Source organism: Periplaneta americana, chromosome 1, assembly GCF_040183065.1.
Source record: "Periplaneta americana isolate PAMFEO1 chromosome 1, P.americana_PAMFEO1_priV1, whole genome shotgun sequence".
NCBI classification, from domain to species: domain Eukaryota; kingdom Metazoa; phylum Arthropoda; class Insecta; order Blattodea; family Blattidae; genus Periplaneta; species Periplaneta americana.
The window spans coordinates 34,177,127-34,203,555 of record NC_091117.1 but is presented as its reverse complement, the minus strand read 5'-3'; the positions used below and the strand labels follow the sequence as shown (position 1 = coordinate 34,203,555).

At 36.6% G+C, this 26,429-nt stretch overlaps 1 protein-coding gene across 2 annotated transcripts in view; it reads left to right on the top strand.

The window, feature by feature from the left end:
- The first annotated feature begins 867 nt into the window (after positions 1 to 867).
- The window catches only part of LOC138694439 (glutathione hydrolase-like YwrD proenzyme), a 60,797-nt gene continuing 35,235 nt past the window's right edge, over positions 868 to 26,429 (top strand). For both annotated transcript variants that reach the window (XM_069818156.1, XM_069818149.1), the window contains exons 1-8: positions 868 to 1,051; positions 5,933 to 6,086; positions 9,072 to 9,225; positions 11,273 to 11,473; positions 14,243 to 14,483; positions 19,688 to 19,859; positions 21,611 to 21,776; positions 24,787 to 24,957. In XM_069818156.1, coding sequence (XP_069674257.1) covers positions 952 to 1,051; positions 5,933 to 6,086; positions 9,072 to 9,225; positions 11,273 to 11,473; positions 14,243 to 14,483; positions 19,688 to 19,859; positions 21,611 to 21,776; positions 24,787 to 24,957 — 1,359 coding nt within the window. In that variant the 5' untranslated portion in view covers positions 868 to 951. The remainder of the gene's footprint in view (positions 1,052 to 5,932; positions 6,087 to 9,071; positions 9,226 to 11,272; positions 11,474 to 14,242; positions 14,484 to 19,687; positions 19,860 to 21,610; positions 21,777 to 24,786; positions 24,958 to 26,429) is intronic.

Genomic DNA, 26,429 nt, shown 5'->3' with positions numbered 1-26,429 from the left:
TGTAAGCAGTAACATGAGCTGCTGCCAGGAAGCTAAAAGGAGAATAGCAATGGCAAAAGAAGCTTTTAATAGAAAAAGCTACATCTTCTGTGGACTTCTGAAAAAAGAACTAAAGAAGAGACTAGTGAAGTGCTTTGTGTGGAGTGTAGCAGAAACAAAATGAAGAAAGACGACTAGAAGCATTTGAAATGTGGATATGGAGAAGGATGGAATGTGAGAAATAGAATAAGAAACGAAGCTGTATTGGAAAGAGTGGGTGAAGAAAGAATAATGCTGAAACTGATTAGGAAGAGAAAAAGGAATTGACTGGGTCACTGTCTGAGCAGAAACTGCCTACTGAAGGATGCACGGGAGAAGAGTTTGGGGCAGAAGAAGATAGGTACCGGTATAAAATAATAGACGAAATTAAGATATATGGATCTTATGCAGAGACTAAGAGGAAGGCAGAAAATAGGAAAGACTGGAGAATGCTGGGTTTGCAGCCCTTGGGTAGAACACTATTAATTCGTCTCATATGACACCAGATAGATTTAAGTCCATTAAGATTGATAATACTGATTATCTATCTCTTCGATTAACTGTTCACTATATACCGTCTGTTAATGAAGGCTGGACTGTATGTGTCATTTGTATGACATCGATTATTTTTTTTAACTTTCTATCAGTTTGAAACTTCAGGAAACATAAGAATTTTAATTTTTGAACTTCATCTTTTTGTTTACCCACATAAGATTACTCTATAATGGATAGTGTATTCTTTCTGTATGATTCAAGTACCATAATAAACAGAGATAAAATAGTGATTGACCTTTCTGTAAATATTGACTGATAAGTAATATGTATTTTGTTTCAAAACCTACATTCCCGACCAAGGACTAACATAAGAACTTAGATAACAGATATTTTGTATTAAAGTAGCATTGAAGGTTATTGTGCACAGTTTAGTTCAACATGGATGAGCTGGAGAGTTTTACTTCACATCGTTCTCCTGTACTAATGCAGAATGTTTGTGTTTCTTCTAACCAACCTCTGGCTACTAAGGCTGGCTTAGGTATGATCTCTATTGTTAACATGTTAAGTTATTTGTATCGTCACATATCGTTAATGTTCTTGCTTTTTTGTCCAGTTTCATAATTTTGTATTGCAGTACTTGGGACTTTCCAACCATTTTATTATGACGTTTAGTCCTTAATTTGTATTTCTAATTATGTTTAATATTTTTACTTTTTCATTATACATATCAATTATGAAGTGGAAAATATTTACCTAGGAAAAGTCTATTTCGAGATATTGACTGAAATACCGGTAGTACATGTTTTTGTGCTCCCTCATACTGCAAAAGTGGTTTTCTAGTATGCTGTCTGTCTGTATTTATACAGTAGTTTTTGTTAAACTCTTGGACGAATTCTGATTATATTTAGCGTTTGAATCGAGTCATTCCAGAATGGTGCACATAATACCTGTAAAGTCCACACCTGTGGAGTAATGGTCAGCATGTCTGGCTGCGAAACCAGGTGGCCCGGGTTCGAGTCCCGGTCAGGGCAAGTTACCTGGTTGAGGATTTTTCCGGGATTTTCCCTCAACCCAATAGGAGCAAATGCTGGGTAACTTTCGGTGCTGGACCCCAGACTCATTTCACTGGCATTATCATCTTCATATCATTCAGATGCTAAATAACCTAGATGTTGATACAGTGTCGTAAAATAACCCAATAAAAAAAAATCTGTAAAATTTGTTTCTGAATAAACTTAATGGGATTATTTTTAAACTATATTATACCTATTACAGATTTATTAAGTTGTCATACAGAATAATATCTGTTATATTGACAATTAATATTTGAGGAGAAAAATTCGCTCCAGCACCGGGGATCGAACCCAGGTCCTTGGTTCTATGTACTAAGCGCTCTAACCACTGAGCTACGCCGAATTCAATCCACAGCACTAGATCGAATCTTCCTCCTTTAATGTTTCCCTTTATGGCCTGACTCCAAGTTAGGCATATATGTTGAGTGCGCTCCTAGTATAATGGCAGTTGACATTGGACATATACGTCAACATATATGCTTAACTTGGAGTCAGGCCATAAAGGGAAACATTAAAGGAGGAAGGTTCGATCCGGTGCTGTGGATTGAATTCGGTATAGCTCAGTGGTCAGAGCGCTTGGTACGTAGAACCAAGGATCCGGGTTCGATCCCCGGCACCAGAGCGAATTTTTCTCCTCAAATATTAATTATATTATACCTAGTAATTTGCTCAAAATTGGCTCTGACAATAAATTATTATATTGTAGAATACCTTTCTTGCATAAGATAAAGTGACTAAACGTTATAGGCCACAAGTCTCTTAATTAACTACAGAATTTTATCTTCAATCGAAAACTTCTTACAACATTTTCAGAATGGAAATTTTTGGAGTTTTGTACTGGTCATAGATGCAAAATGTTCAACACTTGGTGCTATGTATTAGCTGCATAATTGAAGACCTTCCTCGAGAAAGGGTGTAACATCAAATTAATGAAAAATGTGACTTCGATGGAAAAAGTAATTTTGAAGCCTTCATTTATAACAGTAAATGAATGAATCCAAGAGCTGATTAAACTTGTATCCTTGATTAATCAAATGGCTCATAAGGCTAACGAAATGTGCACCTGAAATTATTTTCTTTTCTCCTGAAACATGTATTATGGATTTCTTGGTTACACCCTTATTCGAGGGAGGTCTTCAATTATGAGTAGAGACCATGAAAAAAATTTTGCCAAATTATGACATTTATTTTGGCAAGAAATGAAAATATGAAATACATATGATCCAGAATAAAGTATACCGAAACTGAAAAACATGCAATTTAATTGAGAAACATACAGCGTCAACCAGTAATGTATTCATGTTGTAAAAATTCTCCATTATTCCTTAGATATATTTTGTCCTGAAGATTACAGAACATTTTTTTTATTGTCACTGTTGTTACAGAGTGAAGGACATGTCTGATGTTTTGTTTCAGCTCAGTGATGATTGTAGATATAGGATCTCTGTATACACGCTCTTTCAGGATATCCACAGATCTGGGGGGGGGGGGGTAAGGTCAGGGAAATTTACAGAAAAGGGATATTCTGTGTTTCTTGAAATCACCCGTCGTGAAAACAGCTGGTGCAGAAGTTACAGTGACTCTCTTGCAGTGTGTGGGGTAGCACCATCTTGTTGCAACTACTGTGAGCAGAAAGAAAGATATCTACTGCGTCAAAATCTTCTTAAATCTTTACTAAAAGGTTGAATAATCATTCGGCGATACCTTTCCTGGTGTACAGTTAAACGATTTCCATGTTTATCTTCAATGAAACAAGGCCCAATGAGACCATGCCCTAAAATTGCACACCAAATTGTGACTTTGTTGCTGTAATGAGAACGTGTTAACACTGTTGACCTCTCGAATCCAAGAAATCGTGTCATTTGCTTGTTAATGTATCCATTCAATGTAACATGACATTCATCCGAAAACCAGATTGGAAAGAAAATCTTCATTTTTATATAATTTTAAAGAGTCCGAGCACAAAACAGACACCTTTGATTTAAATCACGTGCTTGCAGACGGTGACTAACTTGTATGCCATACGAAAATGCACCCAATAGATGGATCATTCGTTGAACTGACATTCTCTTCAGATTTAATTCCTTGGTGAACCATCTCTGGCTCTTCACAATTTTGTCAAACACCATACCCATATATATGCATTGCCTGTAGCTGTTTTTCTTCTCCTTCTTCCTTTGCACTGACATAAAATTGAGCCAGTTTGCCTGAATTTACTCACCAAGAGTAATATTGTCTACTTTGATGGTGGATCTTTATGAAACTCCTCTTCATAAAGTTAACATACCGCTTTCACACTAGCTCCGCCACCTTGATCAACTACATATGAACGAAAATAACGCTCTACGAGGAATTCTTTTTCTTGGATACTGAGTAGCATTTTGTTATGTTTCTGTCACAGCCTTCTTTAGCAACAACTAAAGTAGCAATTAACAAACCATGGACTCAAACCACATTAAGACTTGTCCAGCACTTTCATCTGTCAGCTTTGTGGATAGGTACTGGGAAGCCAGAGAAAGAATGCAGCAGTGCTGACATCCTCTCCTTCGTAGTTTCACTTGCACATTGTTCACTTTATTTAGTTTTCTTTCATTTTAGTTTCTATCGCCATTGTACGGCCAATGACTCTAGTCAAGTGCCACTACATTAAATAAAAAAAAACAATTAACAATGCCACCAATAATTTTTTCTCACTGAGCTGCGAGTGCAACGTAATCAAGCTTAGGTATACTTTATTCTGGGCCATATTGTAAATAGTTAAGTGCTAAAAATATATTCAAGGTTTGGACTATTATTAAAATTGCTGTACCCTTCTTTTAACTGGCCTTCCTTAAGATCTTCTACCTAATGGATAATACAGAAGTATCTTTAATGGAAATCTGTTGTCGTGCATCCTGCAGACATGATCACATCAGTTCTGTCGATACTCTTCTATTTTTTTTTAAGAAAATATTTTTAGTTCTGTTCGGATATCTTCATCACTTTTCTTACCTATCTAACAGAATGTATCCTGCAGAAACAAATTTAACTTTATAGGCTATTAATATCTTTGGATCTATTTTTCCCTATAAATACACCTAAATAATTAAATTAAATGCTAAGATATGAAATAAATATTTCAATGCTAAAATATTTTCGTTCCTAAACCACTTGCAGCACGTTTATATTATTATTTACAAAATAAGTCTTTAGAGATTATGATTTCCTCTATATTTAATACATTACTGGTAGCAAATAAAATACAATAACTCTTGTAACTAAACAATTTTCAGCATCCTCAAATTCTTAGCTAAATACAAAAACTAGATACTCAATTTGTTGCATTAAAGCAAACAAAATTAAGGGGAGAGGATGGTATTTTTTGGTGAAAAATGAGTAAATTTTCAAAAAAAAAAAAAAAAAAAAAAAAAAAAAAAAATTCTTTAAAATACTCTGTGATATGTGTGGAATGCATAGCATAACATTTTGTGGGTATTTGTGCCCTTATCGGATGTTGAGTCGCCATTTTTAAACTTCCTGCATTATGGATTTTTAAATCACTCGCCCACTTTTATTGTTGTTTCTGGTAAATTGAATTAAACAATTTTTTTTTTCTTTAAAATACACTTTGATATGTGTGGAATGCATTGCATAACATTTTGTGGGTATTTGTGCCCTTATCGGATGTTGAGACGTCATTTTTAAACTTCCTGCGCTATGGATTTTTAAATCACATGCCTGCTTTTATGAGTTTCCAGTAACTTCATTTTTTTTCCTACATTGCCAGACAAAAATGGATATAATTTCTGAACTATTAAAGATATACACGCATGAAATTTAGAACACACATTCTTTAGACTATTAGGAAACTTTTCTCTGTAATAGAATTTCGTTAATTGATTTCATTTTAAAAATACGTCCGTTTGTTTGCAAGAAAGGAAATCAGAAAATTGTTATTAAATTTTAATTGTTTATTTTACAAACATAGGGACTAATATCAAAATTCTGTTACAGACAGTTTGTAGAACATGCTTTTGCAAATACATTGCAAAAAACTGTTTGAATCTATCTTTAAAAACGGTTTAGATATATCGGTTTTAGTACAATCCTGCATTGAGTATATTTTTTTCAAATTTGGGCCCCCAAATAATTTTTTTTTTTTCAAAATATTTTATTTGGTTGAGTTGCCACAGCTATGAGCTCTCTACATACAAAAAATTAATATTTTACACCAAATAGGAAAAAAGTTAAAAAAATACCATCCTCTCCCCTTAAGATCGTAGGCTGGGATTGGATGTAAAAGAAGAAAAGGGACTGAGTAGAAAGACGGGTTTAAATTAGTAATGTATCTTGTATCTTACTTGAAGACATACTGGAACGTGGTGGCAATGCTGCTGATGCAGCTGTGGCTGTAGCTGCTGCCCTGGCTGTCACAGAACCAACCAGCACTGGATTAGGTGGAGATGCCTTCTGCATATTCTATGATGCCAAAACCAAGACAGTAAAGGGATTAAATGGCAGGTACGAACTTCCATCCTTGGGTCTTCTTCTAGGCCAGATCCATGCACAATAGCGTTCTATGGGCAAAGAGCAACAAGAACGCTCACGTGGAAAGTTGTAGGGCTGACTTGTGTGACGTCAGCTGTCATGGGACCAGTGGAGTTACAGCGTTAACTGCTACATCAGTGACCTACAAGTGTACTGAGAAAGAACATGTCTGAACAGTGGCGGCTCGTGCCTTTCTTAGATGGGTGTTCACAAAAAAAAATATTGGTAATGAACACACTGATTAGGCTATTCTCGTATAGGTGAGTCACACGTCAGAGATAAACGAGTTCTAATATGCATGTACCAAATCTACGCATATACACCAAAATTAAAACCATTAAACAAGAGTAGAGTAAAATTAATTCATAGGACTCACCTTCACTGCTGTTGTTGAAGATCTAGATTTATTTGTAGAGAAACTCCATGCCCCTAGTTTTGAGAGATGCAGATTTATCAATAACTGTATTGTTGTTAACAAGTTTTTTTTCCACTGCCAACATAGCCAATGTACTTAATTGCTCTTATGTCATTGTGCTACGAAGGAATATTTTAATCCTCTCTTAATTTAACACCCTCACAACTTTACACACGTGTGTTACTTACTTTGCTGAACAAAAGACAACAGAATCAGCCCCCGTGCTTATCGGTATTTTGAAAAGAAACAGTAAAGAGAGAAAACGAGGAAAGAGGGAGAAAGGAACAGGATGCCAGACCCAAGGGAGATGGAGCATCTCTCTTTCTCTGTCACTAGCACGTTAAGACCTGTGCGAGCCAGAGCTATTGTAACCATTGTACCAAACCAGAAAGTATTCTCGCCTGAGGCTATTCCATCCTGCTACGGAAAAATTGTGCGAACTGCTGTCAATCTGTCCAATAGAGATTTAAAGACACACGACACACGAACGGGACATTCTCTCGAGACGAAATATGTAGGAACGTCATTACACATTGGAAAGTAATAGATGTAATAATATTAATACAGTAATATGTACGATTATTGTTGGTTTTTAAGGTGTTCACGTGCTCCTGTGCTCATGTAGAGGAACCGCCACTGTGTCTGAACCAGGTCCAAGCAATAAGTGGAGTGTACTATCACGCCTGCTTTTAAGTGTGGTTGGGAACAAATGTTCTTTATTGAATTTGAATGTTTAATATGTACGAAAACATTAAATCAGCTCAATTAATTCAATCTTAAGAGACATTACTCCATATATCACAGATAACAATATGTTTGAGCTTAGGAAAAGAATTGCTATACTGTTCTATTCGGCTGATATTCCACCACATAGCACTTTTAGTAGTGCAAAGACATACTGTCGTCTTCCTTCTTCATCACTTTGCTACCACCCACTACAGCAGGGATGAGACGATATTAGCTCCCAGTCATGGTAGAAGAGCTCGACCTTGATCACGAGTGCATAGCACTACATAGCGTCGTAACGTAGACACATGCACATGCAGCGACTAAAGGCAGAAATTATTACAATAACTTGCGTTACTAAATTTCTGGCTATGTAATAGGGCTAATTATTCAGTTGTTTAATATACATGTACATATATAAACAAATCGCAAAGGGAGGTTTTTTAGGAACAAAAAGAGAAATAGGAAAAGTTAATTGTATGTAAACCATTTTCTTGTTAAAAGCAATTATTTATTATGTAAATACTTCACTTCGTTGGTTAGGAGAAACTAATAAGGTCTACCTGCTCGACGTGTGTGACCTCTAAGTACTTTTGAGTATTTGTTGAAAAAATAATAATGACAATATTGATTGAAATAGAGTATATTGATTGTGTGATTGTGAAAATGTAGTCTGACAATATGATTGAAATAGAGTATATTGATTGTGTGATTGTGAAAATGCAGTCCTTAGTCTCCAGTCGTGATTATGTAATGAGTTTTCTTAGTGTGATTTGTGAGATGCACGTAACACGAAAAAAACAAATTGATTAAATTAAGATATTGAGAGCCATCGTAATTTTTGGGGTCAATCATTTAAGGGGTTATGTATGATTTTTAAAACTTCCACAATTTTCGGCCAAAATTTGTGAAACTTAAACTATATAAACAGATCTATAATAATATCATCTGTACAAAATTTGGTGCAATTAGGTCTAATTTTTAAGTATATTTTATATTGACGTTACTAAAAAAGCTCCTTGCATCAAAGTTTTCAAAATGTTTAGTTCATATTTGCTCAAAATCTTGAAAATAGTTATTGGAATAGAAGTGAATTAGCTTTTTGAGCTTAGTAATAGTATAAGTTAAAGTGCAATCAAAGGTAAAATATTATTTCTAAATTAAAGAAACACGTAGTCTAATAAAAGTAAATGTCCAGAAACAAGCAACAAATAAAACATCATCAATACATTTAAAATAAAGAAATAAAAGGAATCTAGATACAATCTACTGACCCAAATGTAATTTAATTTACCTTCGATGTCAATTCCGAAATCAATTTATTTCTCTCTTCTGCCTATATTTTTTTTTTCATGTTGTGTCTCATAATGCCGTTTCATCTCGCTTTTTCTTTTTTTTTGCAAATGATTTTTTTTTTTTTACACAACAAACACTGGACTTCATCACCATGTTCGAAGCATAAATATTGTATCTGCCACTCTTCCTTGAAAGCTTTAAGCGCTTCTGTTCCATCATGTGCTGTGTTCTAAGATCTGTACATTCTTTAGCAATGTTTACAGGTAAAAGAGCTCCGTGTGCGCGCAGAGGGCATAAAAGAGCTCTAGCTCGAAATTACTAGTCACCATCGCAAGACTGCACTACAGGAAACAGCTTTCAGAAGAGGGAAATCTATTGGTCAAAAGGCAAAAGCTTGTTTATAGTAGTTTTGTGTCTTGTATACTGATAAACATTTCTGTTTTGTTTTGTGTAGCTAGTTACTAATTAAATTAGACATATTTTAGGTTATAGACATCATCTTTATAATTTTTCTTTTGTAGTGGACGTTGTCCTTCTGGTCTCACTCTGGAATTGCTGCAGGAAGAAGGTTTCAACGTTCATAATCCTTTGCCTGAGACACACATTCACACAGTAACAGTACCAGGAACGGTAGCTGCTTGGGATGATACAGTTCAGAATTTCGGCTCTGGCAAGGTAATATCTGTATAATACTGACTGGGATATGATAGCCATATTTTTCGTCAAAATTGTTCATACTCAAAATAGCTCGTAGACACGAGAGAACTTTCGCCTTATTGATACAATCTGAGAATTCCACAGTAAAAATGAGATCTTGTTCTTAGTCTTTTTTTTTTTCCTGAGATGTACCGGTATTAGTATTAGTTCAATAGTATTAGTCCCGTCGCTCTTATTTCCGGCAGTCAATCATGTTGCAGGTCGGCTACATTAACGTGTGCGTCTTGTCATTTGCTATTGATGATGTAATGAATTTCCTATGGCTCGATAAATACTTAATATAATTGCCCACCATTTTGGCTCTTACGTTGGCGTTCACAGAAATCACACGAGGACGTTATTTGCCGCTCAATTATTTGCTCAATTACAGTGTGTTTGATTCATTATCATAGGAGCTACGACATGATAATGTTTAACGGTGAAGCAAATAGATTCCTCATCTGGTAGCTCGCCAACAGAAATTGCGAACGATATTACCTACTTAGACTTTATAGAGCTTCACTTCCTAAGACGTAAGCAAAGGGGAGGAGTCACACCGGAAATAACAGTGATACGACTATAATGACCTGACCTGACCAGAGCCAGAGAAGTTGTTGACACTTAAAAAAATATCCATTTTGAATCTTGTGTACACTACTTTTAACACTTGAATATAAGTAATTGATTAACTAGCGGACTTACTCGTGTTAATTATGTAAGTCTGTGATGAAGCACCGAATCAGCTGTAAGCTGCACAGACTTACATAATTAACACGAATAAGTCCACTAGTTAATCAATTACTTATATCCAAGTGTTAAAAGTAGTGTATGCAAGATTCAAAATGGATTATCAAGACAACTCTGCAAGTCAACTAGTACACAAATACAGGGCTAGTAGGCTCTGAGGATGGTGTGATGAAGCACCGAAACAGCTGTAAGCCACACAGACTTACATAATTAACACGAGTAAGTCCGCTAGTTAATCAATTACTAAAAAAATATATTTTAAGATTTTCTTGGATATATACGGTAAGTTTTTTTTAGCATATCAGATACTCTGAAAGTCCTTTTCGGCATGACATAGTCTGTCTGTCTGTCTGTCCGTCCGTCCGTCCATCTTTCCTTTTCGGTACGACATACTCTGTCTGTCTGTCCATTTATTCTTATCTTCTTTGCATGTATGATACAATGTTTTTTTTTTCTTCTTTCGTTATGTCATTGCATCATTCCACTTGTCCATCTTGCTCCATTGTCTAATTATTTGATAGGGTGTACTCATCCTGCCTGTGGTAGTATTTATTTAATCCTTAAATTCATTCTTATCCAACATAAAAATTACTTACCAAGAATGAAGTGTCTGCCTCGGTAGCATAGTCGGTATAGCGCTGGCCTTCTGTGCTCGAGGTTGCGGGTTCGATCGTTGCCCAGGTCGATGGCATTTAAGTGTGCTGATATAACCTCTGCAGTTGCGAGCGTCGTTAAATAAACAATTTAAATTTTTTTTAGGAATGAAGACGTTTCACGCAATCCAAAGGATTTTATAAATCCCATCATTTTTATTGTAATCTAATAAAATTTGTTGTGAAATTCTATAATTATCTTTTCAAAACATATGATTTATCTTTTGAAATCTTTATATTTATATCTGGTCTATGTGTGGCATAGGTATAATTCTTAAAGATAAAACTTTTTCTGGCGTCAATACATCTTTGTTAGAGGTGCAATTGATGGGAAAATCTAACATTTTTAGCGTAACACGAAGTAAAAGAAGTCTCCTCTAGATGTTGCAGATGTGAAAGGTTGCGTGTGTTGCCATCTATAGAGTGTTGAGTAATCTACTTGGGAGTGAATAAGTGACGAGCAAAACTATATCTCTAATGATTAAAAAACAATGAAATACGAGAAAATTAAACAAAGACATATTCATGCAGTCATTGGGATTCTGTGAATTCCCTGTCATCCTGGCACTTTGTCACTTTTCAGTACTCTCAGATTTTTAAGTTTAGTTTCTTCTTCTTCTTTTCAGTTGTCTCTTGGTGAAATCCTAGCTCCAGCAATTTCACTGGCAGAGAATGGCTTTCCCGTCACACCTGTTACTTTCAACCTTTGGAAATCGAAAGAAAGACTATTGCAGTCTCGTCGTTATGGAAGTGAACTTTTGTTAAATTACCAAGCACCTCGCATAGCTGAAATCATGACCCTACCTGCCATGTCGTCTACTCTCAAGGTAACAAAATTGATACCGGTAGTTACTGGTATTGGAATATGAAAATATAGATTTATTTGTGCTATGTAGCAAGTTCAAGCTTAATCAGGAGACATTAATCCATGATGATATGAAATATATCAAGTATGGAAAGATAAGCAGTTCCTAATGGTGACTAGATATAGGTACTAAGGAGTACATGCTTACATATAGGATGAATCTGAATTCAACCGACAAACTGTGTTGACTGATAGAAGACATCCCTTGAAGGTAGGAAACCATGTGTTGGAAACCCTTTGTTTCTGAGCAACAGGGCACAATTAGATAATAGGAAGAATTAGATAATAAAAATGCTTCCTGTAGGATGTATGCACTCGTACTATACCTCAACTCAGTCCACAATGTATGGCATTATGTTTACAAATCGCCTACCTAAACATTGCAATGGCTTGGAATATCTTGACAATACTTTTCGTGATAAATGGATTGGGCGTGGTGGTCCAGTATCCTGGCCTGCTAGGTCACCTGATCTAATACCGTTAGGCTTTTTTGTGTGGGGTCATATGAAGACCTAAGATTGCTATACTTTAGTTGCTTCAGCCAAAGATCATTGCTGCAGTCCATGAGTTAAGAGAAATTCCTGATATATTTGCGATGATCAGGTGCTCAGTGATTATGAGGTGCAGAGCTTGTATCAAGTCAGGAGGATTACACTTTGAACGAAATCTGCAGTAATTTATTAATGTTTTGCCTTCTGTATGTAAATTCTACAGTATTAATTTGATTTTTATTAACTAATTATGGTTTGTTAAAATAAATAAAAATAATAAATTATAATTGTGCTGCAAGTAAAATTCTAAGTAAGGTGATAAAGCATAAGTAGTTTTCAAATAGAAACAATTAACACTCTGTATTATCTTGTGAATAGTTGGTTTCTGACCATTAGTTTCCTAGCTCTAATTGTTTAGTTGGGTGTCTTCTACAACTCTTGGAAGTTGTAGTTTAATTATTTTAGATCGTCCTATATAAAGGATGTGTCAATGAAATACGAGGGGGATCCAGGAAATAACGACCGTTTTGTTGTAATAATTAAAAAAATATATTTATTTGAAAAAACAAAGTCTGTTACATAACTGAAGCTTCCTTTACTTCTCTACATAATCACCACCTACATTTAAACATTTGTCATATCTATTCACTGGCTTTAGAATTCCTGTGTTATACTCCTCTGCCGCCAGTTCATTAAGCCAGGTGTTCACTGTCTTCTTCAACTCTTCATCACTTCCAAAACGCGTACCACCCAGAAAGTCTTTCAGCTTACTGAAAAGGTGAAAATCGTTAGGAGCAAGGTCTGGACTATAGGGCGGATGATCAAAGATTTCCCAACCGAATTGATCCAGCAATTCTCGAGTGCGGGCGGGCGTTGTCGTGAAGAAGCACAACTCCTCTCGAAAGCATTCCTCGCCTCTTGTTTTGGATGGCTCGCCGTAGTTTTCGTAAAGTCTCACAATAACGATTTGCATTGATCGTAGTGCCTTTTGGCATGAAATCCAGCAAAAGAACACCTTTGTGATCCCAAAAGACAGTAGCCATGACTTTTTGTGTTGAGAGAGTCTGTTTGAATTTTCTCGGTTTCTTGGGTGATGAGGGATGATGCCACTGACGTGATTGGCGCTTGGTCTCTGGGGTGTTGTGAGACACCCAGGTCTCATCACCAGTCACAATTTGATCAAGAAAGGCGTCTCCATCTGTGTGATATCGCATCAAGAATGTCAATGCTGAGGCCATTCTCTGAGTTTTGTGTTGGTCACTCAGTTGCCGTGGAACCCATCGTGCACAGATTTTGTGGTAGACAAGATGTTGTGACACAATTTCACCAAGCAAAGAACGAGAAATGTCAGGAAAGGCAATATGCAAGTCGTCGAGTGATGTGCGCCTGTCTTGCAAGATTCTGTCGTTCACTTTAGTCTTCAGGTCTTCTGTGATGAGTGATGGGCATCCGGGTCGAGTTTCATCGTGGACATTTGTTCGCCCATTGTTGAACATTTCGCACCATTTTCTCACATTTCTTTCATTCATTACAGTATCACCATACGCTTCTTTCAATTGCCGGTAAATTTCTGCAGGTTTCAAATGTCGGGCATTCAAAAATCGAATCACACTCCTCACCTCACAGTCGGCGGGATTATCAATCACGTCGTTCATTTTGAAGTAACACAAAATGCACAATGGCGACTTGTTGCAACCAGTACTCACAACATTATGAGAACACATGTTAAGGAAGCCAGTTGACCTTCAAACAAGGAGTCAGCTGCGCGACGGGTATGCGCGAACGGTCGTTATTTCCTGGATTCCCCTCGTATACCAAGCCCGAGCACTGCTCCAGATCAGCAGGCCAGCAAGTCTGCCGACTGAGCTACATTGATGGTTCTACTAAAAATATACAATACATACCCAATCAGAGTATTAAATTTACAAACTCAAACAATTATTCATCAGTTGAGCTATAAAATATAATACATAGCAAATAAGTTAATTCAGTTTAAAGGCATAAACAATTCAATCAGATGAGATATACAGAATTGATAATACATATCATGCAAATTACTTCAAATTACAAGCATACAAGCATACATATGTTAAGAACTTATCATAACTGCCTTATACTTACTAGCATGAGTGAGCCATGGAATGTAATGTATAGCGTTTCTCTGTCTTTTAAGTACACCAACTATTATTATTATTATTATTATTATTATTATTATTATTATTATTATTATTATTTTACAGACAATAGCTCAGTATGGAAAGTCAGGTTTTTATAGTGGTCAAGTAGCAGAGGCAATTGTAAATGAAATCAAGTTTTATGGAGGAGTGATGACTCTTGAAGACCTCGTCAAGCACACCAGCTCTCTGGTTGAACCTGTTTCCACTGACTACAAAGGATATACTGTATGGGAAATTCCTCCAAATGGCCTCGGGATCACTGCTTTGATAGCTCTAAATATTCTTGAAGGATATGACCTGAAAGGTTAGCTATTAAAAATGTATTTTTTACTTGTCATTATATATTCTTTTTGTATATATTACACAGGTTGATTCACGAGGAAAGGTAAAAAATTTAGGATGTGAATTCTGAAATCATTCTGAGTCAAAAAGTTCATATGAATATGGGTCTGTTTTCGAACGGTTACGGAGATATGGCTCTTTGATTTCACAAAAACTTCTGAGATTCCAATGTACTAACCATGGGCGGGCAGTAGCCCAAGGAAATTACAAAAGAAAAAGTTTATAATATAACATAATGTAATAATTTTGTATTATTAGTTTTACCACAGTAATTAAAATTAAAGTAATTGTTAGATTTATATGCGCTCTCTGCTCTCGAAAAGAAACAAGTTGTCAAGGCGGCATCACTGGAGAAACCGCTTGCTACGTGAGGTAGCCTGTGACCGTACCGCGCACGCTGTCCTGTCGCACAACTGCCCATCCCCCCGCTCTCTTCTGTTTCCATCGTGCAGTGTAGGCCGGGTGAGTTGCCGCTCTCGTGATCGGTTTCTTCACAGGCGCGAAGCAACAATACGCTTAGCACGCTAGCTCATGAATGTAATTGTGTTCTTGCAGTGTAGTATTTTAAATTTGTGATTTGTTCGAGTGTCTAAGAGTTATATTAATTGTGAATTATTAAGTTTTTAATTTCCCAATTAAGTGATATTGTGAAAAATATGGCAAAACAAGTTTCTGGAGAGGTTTGTGTTGAAAATGACTGTGTAATAGAAGGTTTATTAAAAGTGCCTTTTAACCGTCGTACATACAACGAGAAAGTTGAAATTGTGAAAATGGAAAGACCAACTCCTGAGTTAAATTTGTCCATGGACGTAAAAGAAAAACAGCGTGAGTACACACGCCATTTCACTTCAACATCATATGGTAAGTGGAATTGGTTGTGTGGTAGTTCTAAACTGTCTAAACTATTTTGCTGGCCATGTTTGTTATTTAGCCGCGAAACTAATGTGTGGTCAAAAGAGGGTTTTCTAATATCAACTCCCTTCGAACGGCAGTCCTAAAACACGACAAATCAAAAGCTCATATTTGTAGTAGCATGAACTTTGCAAACTTTGGGAAGACAAGAATTGATTTACAGCTAGATAAGCAAAAAGCTCTACATATCAACCAACACAATGCTCCTGTGGAAAAAAAAATCGGGAGATTTTACTGCGTCTTATTAACGCAGTCTGCTTTCTAGGAAAACAAGAATTGGCTTTTCGGGATCATAATGAGAGTGTGGAAGCAGACAATAGAGGAAATTATATTGAATATTTAAGTTCCTTAAGTGAATTTGACCATTTACTGGCCATTCATCTTGAGAGTTCAACAGTATTTCGTGGTACTTCTCCCGCAATTCATAATGACTTAATATTTGCTATAAGTGGGGTTATGATAAAGAACATAAAATCTGAAATAGAAGAAGCACCTTTTGCGGCCATTGTTGTTGATGAAACAAGTGCTCTAATCAGAGTCAATTGTCCACTGTTTTAAGATACGTCGATAGTACTGCCAATGTTCAAGAACTGTTTATAGGATTCACAAATGTCAGTTCAGGCAAAACTGCTGCTGCTTGGTTTCAGCATGTGGAAGGTGTTATAGCAGAATACAATGTCGGCAATAAGTTAATTGCACAGACATACGATGGTGCTTCAGTTATGGCGGGAAATATTAATGGCTTAAAAACAAAAGTTCAAGGAAAGTATCCTCAAGCACTATTTGTCCATTGTTACAGCCATGTTCTCAATTTAGTTTTGCAACAAACTACTTCATCCATTCCAGAATGCCGCATTTTTTTTCAAAACACTGTCGGGTTTAGCTGCATTTTTCTCATCATCTCCTAAAAGATCAGAAAAACTCAAGAATTTTTGAAAAAGAAACTCCCAAAAGTAGGACCAACTAGATGCAATTTTACATCTCAGCTTGTAAATACAGTAAAGGAATACAGAGAACAACTGACTGCTTTCTTTGAAAATATCATTTGTAATGAATGACTCTGAAGAAAACTGGGTTGATGATGTAATTGTGCAGGCTCAAGGATATTTGTATTTTTTTCACAGTTTCAGAATATATTTCTTCTTGAAGTCTATGCTAGAGTGTTCGCACATACAGATGTGCTCTACAATATTCTTCAGACAAAAAGTCTAGACATAGCATACTGCTTGCAAGAGGTATCAAAGTTAAAAAATACTATATTCGAGTTCAGACGTAGTGGGTTTCCGTCCATATGGAGTAATATGGAAAATGAAAATTCTTCAGCCAATACAATGGAACCACCATTAAAGCGAAGAAAAGGAGATGATGAATTGAAATACAGGCAGCTGTACTGCAGCATACTAGATCGTATGCACATGGAAATTACTGATAGATTTTCTGATTATGGAAAGCTTCAGTTCACATATCTTCTAGATTCTCAAAAATTTTCTGCTTATAGAGAAAACTTCCCGAATGAGGCACTAAACAAATTATTTCAGTCCTATAACAGTCACTTTGATCAAGTACGTTTGAAAAATGAATTAAGTGTAATATATTCAGCAGAAGTCTTTGATTTTTCGAACAAACCTATCCATGAAATATTATCTGCCATATATGAAAACCAGCTGAACCAAGTTATTCCTGAAGTCCTTAAATTGGCAACATTAATTGTGACAATACCAGCTACGTCAGCATCGGTAGAAAGAACATTTTCTGCGTTGAAGAGAATAAAATCCTACTGTAGATCAACTCATACACAAGAACGTTTATCCGACTTGGCACTGATGTCCATTGAAAAGTCATTTCTACAGAAACTTCACAAGCGGCCCAACTGTAATTTCAATGACGAAGTCATCAAAGTATTTTCGTCCCAATCAAGACGTCTGGAATTCATATATAAATAAGTAAGGAATTTGATTATAGGGACTTTAAAATATATTTTGTGTAATAATAGGGTCAGTGGTAGCCCAGGCCCTTAAACCAGTATACGCCACTGGTACTAACTCGCATTTAGAGACAGATAACGGACAAATTTGAAGTTTATATTCACGTGTGCATACATATCTAATATTCCAGATGCCGGGGTCGATGTTTTCGCACATTTTCAAAGGTACCTCCTTCTGCTTCAATGCACTGTTGCGCTCAGGTGTAAATCGTGCTTGTCGCTCGGAAGAGTTGTTAGTGGCTGTTCTTTATGCCGCATCCAAAATACGGTTGGTTAGCGCCTCTCTCGTTTCCCCCTTACTTTGCTATACTAAGTCTTTCATTCAACCCCATCGACAGTAAATACTCTTCGATGTGGTACCCTTCTGTTCAGAAAGCGTCGTTCATATTCAACGACGGCATGCAAGGAACTTCCATCGCACAAACCATAAACATACACAATATCGGCGTATTTTGTAGTCGAAAATTTATAAGGTATCTTGAAAAACACAACTTAACACTTCCGATAACTGTACCTGTATAACTACTGTACTGTAGGTAGCTGACTGAACTGCTGTGAACTAAGTGATAGTGGTATTTGTGTTATGTGCTGGTTCTGTGTCATTACATCAGACAAGGGCAGGCGATTGGACATTTGTAATGCCCCAGCACCCAGTTTGTTTCTCTTATCTACATCACTCACAATGCAGATTCCAATGTTACGTCATTCATTGCGATCGGTGACCTTGTCTCACATCTCACGTCAACAGCATATGGTAACGTCTGATTCACATTGGGGCGAGACTTTTACCAAAAAAATGCATCTAGCTCCTCCATCGTTCGAAAACGGACCTATGTTCATATGAACTTCTTCACTCAAAATGGCCTAAGATATCGTGTCCTAAATTTTTTACCTTTCCTCATGAATCACCTTGTATATTCTCTCTGACTGAGGTTCTGGCTGATGTATCCATCTATTATGAGTAAGTAAATCTCACTTGATGATATGTGTCAGAGGAAGAACAGTTGTTTGCAAACGTCTGAAGTCTTATTAGTTGTATTGGAGGGCGAAAGGAACTGGCCACCCTACCCAGGGGTGGCTCTACAATAAGAACTGCAGAGCTGCCATTTAAATGGACCTGAAAAAAATTAAAAATGTAAAGTGTGCTTTTACGTAACCTAGTTCACTGTTTCATTTATTTTTCCAATTCATTCTCCTTCGATTCGAGATATTACTGTCTGTAGGAGCCTTGAACTGCTCGAGAATTTTAGCTGTAGTTTACTTTTCGGATCTGTGATCGGCAGTTCCTGAAGCTCAACGTAGGGTAGTCGGCAGCAGAAAACTGGTTTTCTTCACCGTCCCATAAGACTGCATTAGAGCTGCAACCGAAGCAGCTCTCTCCGAATACACAAAAGAACTGTCAACACCCTCATCTCTTTATGACCTGCGTTAGAACACATAGGCTTCTGGACTACTGTACATCATTACAGTTACAGTGTGTTATAGTATTGTGGGTGGTGTGATGTGATTAGTCAGTGTGTCTAAGGAATTATTTTGTATTAAAAATGAATGAAATGAAAACCTAATCGACTAACCCTTTTTGAAATTAAAAGAGAAATTGCATGTTAACTTAAGAAATTAGGACGTCCTACACAAAATTTAAATATTGAAATTTCTGGAAAAAGTCGAGGACATCATGTAGCCTACTAGTCATTTTAATACCGAAATGTGTAATGGAAACAATTGGTTTTTTGCTGCGCTCATGAAAACACTTCCTGTATTCTGTTTAGAGGAGAAAATACATGGACAAACACCGGAGTGAAGGATTTATTTAATTTTACTTAAAAAACTTAGAAAAGCATGTGGGGCACATCTCCACTACGTGACTAGTTGTACCAGGTGGGAGAGGTGTAGCGCACGGATGGTTGGAGTACAATTTCGGGTGCACAGTCAACTTCGAGAAGGGGCTGTAATTACATGCGTTAACCGATTTAGATGCAATAAACAGCATGTGTTTGCTAAATATACTATTTTTCATGCAGAACTGCCAACCTTTGTAACCGCGGGCCGCTACTGACCCTACCCCATTATCCCCCAGTGTTTACTGAGCATGCGCAGTATGTTATAACTGAAACTTGGAAAATTCAGGTGGCTCAAATTTTGTTTCTGGGTCTGTACTAGTTTAACTTGCTGTTTGGCAAACAAAATTTTACTTCATTAACTGCTAAGATTGCAACTTACCAAACAACTTTTATGTCGCACTCTTTCTTATTGTCTTTTTATATTTGTAGGTCTCGGACTGGGAACTAGTGAATACCAACATCTACTGATAGAAGCTTTGAAGCTCAGCTTTGCAGATTCCCTCTATTTTGTAGCAGACCCTGAAGAAACAGCAGTCCCAATTACTGGTCTGTTGGATAAGCAGTATGCTGCAGAAAGAAGAAAACTCATCTCTTCAGACAAGTGAGTACACTGTCCATTAAGTATTAGTGTAATACATTTTGAATCTTGCGTACACTACTTTTAACACTTTAATATAAGTAATTGATTAACTAGCGGACTTACTCGTGTTAATTATGTAAGTCTGTGCGGCTTACAGCTGTTTCGGTGCTTTATCACACCATCCTCAGAGCCTACTAGATCTCGGCGTCATCTCGAACTTCTCTGCCTGTTGTGTGGGTGCGTTTGATTGTTGAAAGGTGTTAAAAAGTGGAGTCAAATAGTGTGTGTGTACTGAAATTGTTCTGTGTGTTGAGAATTTGACGAAATATACAAACACACTAAAACACACCCCGATCAAATTCTCAACATACAAATCAATTTCAGCACACACACACACACACACACACACACACACACACACACACACATACACACACACACACACACACACACACGCACACACACACGCACGCACGCACACACACACACACTAAAAAGAAATATAATTCAAAAGGGAGGAACATGGCCTGCAAATAAAATGCAACTGATAGGAAAGTTCATGAATGAATATCGAAAATTTATTAATGCTATTGAGTTAGAGAATTTATAAGGGTATAAGTGTTACAATGTTAAGTGTCAAGATATCGGTATGTTAAAAACTATCACATTTTAAACAATCTGTACGAACATTTTGAAGAGAGATGCTTCATTGCAGTGGTCATGAGGCTTCTATCTTATGTGTTGTGCATCGGTGTATTCTATGGGTGGAGTGAATGAGGGTAGAAATGAGTGAAAGAGGAGGTGATGACATATGAATTAGAGCTTAATGGTGAATTAAGTATGCATTGTCTATCTGTAGCAGTATCTTTGTATTTTTTTTTAAGTATGGGCTATTGTTGCCTATAGTGATACATTTTCAAATGATAAGATAACGGATGTGTTCATTTTTCTTTTTTATTTTCTTTTTATTTATTTTTTTTTTTTGACAAAAACAATAGTTATTATCTATGAATATGAACTATAAAACTGGCCAAACATCCCGAACATTAACTATTATTACTGCATAGTATATAAATAAGAAAAATATTTATAAAAACCTAATAAGAAAACCAAGGCATGTAGTATTACGCTGTGTAATGGGACATGTTGTATGATGAAATAAAACAAAAACAAAAAAAAACACACACACGCACGCGCGCGCGCGCACGCACGCACGCACACACACACACACACACTATTTGACTCCACTTTTCAACACCTTTCAACAATCAAACGCACCCACACAACAGGCAGAGAAGTTAGAGATGACGCGGAGATCTAGTAGGCTCTGAGGATGGTGTGATGAAGCACCGAAATAGCTGTAAGCCGCACAGACTTACATAATTAACACGAGTAAGTCCGCTAGTTAATCAATTACTTATTAGTGTAATACATGCGATGGATAGAGACTTCTAAATGTTAGTGCGTAGTTGGTTTTAGTATCTCCAGATATGGTTTATTAAAATCTTCCTCACTGTAATAGCCATTTCTGTGATAGAAACATCTACATGCTTCCTTGTGTCAAGTGGAATGACATTTATTAGGGTGAGGATTTTTCCTTAAATTAGCACTTCAACGTTCTCTAAAACAGAGGGTGATATTTCTAGACATGGATTTATTATTAAAACTTATTTCATACACGCACGTGCACACACATATTCCCACCCTGCATGTGCATGTACGTTTTTATAATAAATGATCTGAGTGTAGTATATATGAATATTATTGTACAGGGCCAATGAATTTCCGATACAAGGAAATCCAGAAATAAAACGAGGCGCAGATACAGTGTACCTCTCAGTTACTGACAGTGAGGGAAATGCCTGCAGCTTCATCAACAGTGTGTATACGACCTTTGGAACAGGAGTTGTACCGCAGGGCTGTGGATTTGCTCTACATGTATGTAGTCTTCAAATTAGTAAGAATATTTTTATTTATTTTCCATTGTTTATAGAGTATTTTAAGATTGATAACCACATATTGAAGTCATTGTGAAAGCTATAATTTATTATTAAAAATGTTTTGATATCTGGAACAAATTAAGTTACGGACGCATAATTTAAAGCATACAATTTATCTTATCCAAAAAGGCTCTCTCTTTCTGGATTCCTCTCTATATATACTGCACCCCGAGACTAGCCAGCTGGCTCTGGCTCTTAGGTAGAATCGATTCATAGAGTCATTCTACCTAAGAGCCAGCTGGCTAGTCTCTGAAATTGAGACAACTCATCCTGCCTAAGGTTTTTCCGTGGTTTTCCTAAGGTGCTAAGACAAATGTTGGTATGAGCCCTAAAAGAAATGGGCCACGGACCTGCATTCATATCCCCATGACCCCTTTAATTACTCTAAATTAATTAATAATTACATCTATCATAAATTCATAAATCAATCAACCTCCTATAAAAGCCAAATTGGCTAGTCTCTTATATTGAGACAACTCATCCTGCCTAAGGTATTTCCGTGGTTTTCCTAAGGCGTTAAGACAAATGTCGGGATGAGCCCTAAGAGAAATGGGCCACGGACCTATATGCCCTTCCCCATAAATTCCCCCTTTCTCTAACAAACGACGTAATGCCCTAGTTCAGAGTCTAAAATTATGGAATACATGTACAACGTCACTCATGTAGTCGCAATGCGAAAGGACAGGGAACCTTTCAATTTGCAGATTCAGAATTCACGGCGTCTCTCCTGGCGGTCTTCACCTACCTTGTCATCGAACAACAGACGACAGAGTCTTCTCGACTCCTCCTGCACTGCGAAATGACACAGTTCCTTTCAATGTGCAGATTTACACCAGCCATTTCCTCCTCGTCCCGTCCCGTGGTCACTTTGATCACATTTCCGTCCCCCTCGCATATGTGGTACCTAAGAGGTTACATCCATTTTCGGTTTTTCCCTTCAAAATTTTCTAGAGCTCCTTCAGTGGAGCAGCGTAATCTGGAGTGAGACTAGTGGCCAACAGGCTTGGAGCTCATATATTTAGTTTCTTGCAGCCCCCAACCCCTTGCAAGTACGCGTTTTGCGTACCTTTTAAATTTGTCCTCCCAAGTCTCCTCTTTCAATTCAATTCAATTCAATTGCAGGTTCGATCCTGGCCCAGGTCGATGGCATTTAAGTGTGTGAAGAATGCTCTTGATTGTAACTTTGCATGTGAAAATAGTTATTTTATTTTCAGTTGTCCAACGAATTTAATTTTTTTTTACTAGAGTTACAATTTCTAGTCATTGCATAATTTTCCATTCTAAAATTTTAGCATTTCTGACATTTTGAGTGTTCATTATTGAGTTCCTTCATAACTAAACATAACCCCGATTGCTTGTGCGGACTATGAACTGTAGACTGCAGTTCGTTGTTAATATAGTAATGATAATGTTAATATATTTACACGTCAAGAAGATTAAATTATTTGTTCTTTATCTGTCACTTTGAACAAATTTGTGATACTTAAAACAACTATTTCAATGTGTTGCACAAATTTAACACAAACTAAGTCCATTAGATGTTCAAATAAACATTTTTCAGATTTATTTTCAATGAAGAATATCAGACATTCTGAAAGTTATTTGCTTCCATAATAATGAAACATACCCCTCTGATTGATTTTTTTTATGCCAAATACCTTTTCTTGAACCTATCCACCTTCAGTTTTTTAGTTTGAACGCAAAAACGCAAGTAACAATGTCAGGACGATCAGTCGGTTTTTCATGTGGGAGTAAAGCAGTAGCTATTTCAGATCATTGCGGATTGTAGGTGAAAGTTAAAAAAAAAAAAAAAAAAAAAAAGTCAGGTTTGCTATGCTTTCGAACAATAGACATAGCATCTTGGTATAGCTGCTGCATGTTTCGTAAACTACCTTGAAATGTAGAGGGTAAAATCATTTTATCCTGCTAAGAGATCTTGCTGAAATGATCGGGAGATTACAAAATCTTGTAGGCCTCATATTTTATCAGTAAGTAATACCTTTTGGTCTTTCCTTAGGAACTCTAATTTTTGCGCTCCCTCGAGCCAATAGTGAAGAGAATCACGCACCACCACACCGCCATTAAATATACGAAAAATATCCAACCTCACTTGATTAATAACTACAAAAATATTTGATTTTTAATAATATTATTATCTTACATAAGTTTTATAGTTTTCAATGACATATACTATATAGCCGCCACTCAGTAAATTATATAAATCAAGATCTAATTTAAGATATTCTCTACATCTACTTATATAACCCCAAAACGTTTCACTTTCATATCATCAATATAGCATTAATAGTATAATTAATGAAAAATAGTCACAGCATGGAATTAATTATAATAATATTTCATTTCTAATGGTAATAATGTCATCAAACCACTTCAAGTTTTGTAGTTTTTAATATCCAATACACAGCTGTACTCACAAAATTACACACCACAGAATCAGACCTGTAAATTAATTTTACAGTCTTGAAATTTTTAATAACCAATTTAATTTGAGTTCTAAATATGTCATCATTCTTGCAGATCATGGCCTTCGTGTAATATTGTTTACTATAGTGTGTGCTTTGTTTTATTCTGAAATGCAATTAGTTAGTGACGACAGATGGATTTTAGAAAATAGGAAAATTATGTTGAAAAATTTACATTTCACTCAAAACTACTATTTTTCTGAAAAACTTTGGGTTCCAAGCTTCAGAATGAGGGGTCATTTATTAAAATCCGTTCAGCTGTTTTCCCGTAATTTCCATTACCAGTTCAAATTATATATATAGATTACAAAATGAAATAGTTAGTTGGTTCCTAATATCTCCAGGTATGACTAAATAAGATCTTTCTAGTGTGTGTTTGCGTAGAGATGTAGAAAACTTCATTTCTGAAACCAACATTATAATTTATGTTTTTAATAAATATTATATGGATGATTTGGCTTGCAGAACAGAGGTGTTCTCTTCAGCCTGGATCCTTCCCAGCCGAACTGTCTAGCTCCAGGAAAGCGCCCACAGCACACCATCATACCGGGCATGCTGACTGATTCTGCAAGTGGGGCTCTCCTAGCTTCGTTCGGAATCATGGGTGGCTTTATGCAGCCCCAAGCACATGTTCAGGTTATTATTTAATTATTCAGTATAAGTGGCTATAATTTATAGCTGTTACGAATGATAGTCATACAGTAGCGTGAAAATTAATCCGAACAACGTAATTACTTATGCAAAAACACTCAAACGGGATAAAAAAAAAGGATCTAAGACATACCTCAGTAATCTATGTGGCCTCCCTTGTTCCTAATAACAGCTCTGAGACGATTTGGCATGGATTCCACTAATTTCCCACAAATATTCTTCATTTCTTCATCGCGAAACCATACACCAATGAGGGCAGAAATCATCTTCTCCTTTGTAGAACAATCCATTTTTTGCATTCTTCTTTTGCAAATTGACCACAAGTTCTCAATGGGGTTGATGTCGGGTGAGTTGCCTGGCCAGGGGAGTACCTGAATATTCTTCTTGTTGAAGAATTTTGTAGTTTTTCGAGACGTATGGCATGGTGCCAGGTCTTGTTGGAACACACCTCTGCCATCCGGAAATGATTTTTGCAGCTGGGGTACGATTCTGGTTTCCAATAAGTGAATATATTTGTCAGAATTCATCATTCCCTTGATAGGTATTAATGCTCCAGGCCCTTCATGTGTAAAACAACCCCAAAACATTACTTTAGGGGAGTATTTGGGTGCTTGTTGGAGATGAGCTGCTGTTACTTTTTCGGATCCTTTCCGTACATAACAAACACGGCGGCCATAGACCTCGAAATGAGACTCATCGGAAAAAAGTACATTCTTCCAGTCATTCACTGTCCAGTGTTGATGTAATTTTGCCCACATTAAGCGTTTTTTGTACATAACAGTGGTTAGCAGTTGCTTCTTAATAGGCTTACGAGCCCTTCGTCCAGCTTCCAAAAGCCTACGCCACACTGTTGTGACGTGAATATTGGCCCCAGTGGTAGCCATTAACTCGCGGGTTAAGTCGACAGCAGTTAGTCTAGGATTTAATTTACTTTTCCTGACATTTAAATGATCATCTGCAGGTGAAGTCTTCCTTTTCCGGCCACAGTTTCCTTTTTTCTGGGGTGTGATGGATCCAGTCTCCCTGTATCGTTTTATGATCGAATTAACAGCAGCCAAACCGATGTGACATTCTGCAGCAATTTGCCTCTGTGTCATAGAAGAATGCTCTGCTAATGTTACAATTTTAGACCGTTTTCGTGGAGTTGTATCCATTTGTGAAGACAGAATGTACACAGGATTGCAGTATTAAGTCTTCAACACAACTGAAATGCTTATAAGTACAAAACGATAGGCAAAATGTCACATATTATAAAAAAAATAATAACGACAGACCTTCAACAATGGAATTACACGTACTACAGATATCAATTAAAGCTGTATGAGCAGCTGTGAGGCCAACAATGACAGAAAATGTAAAAATATGTCGTGTTCGGATTAATTTGCATGCTACTGTATATGCATTAAAATAGTATATATTTTTACAGTATAGTGACTAACGAAGGATTATGAGCTTTT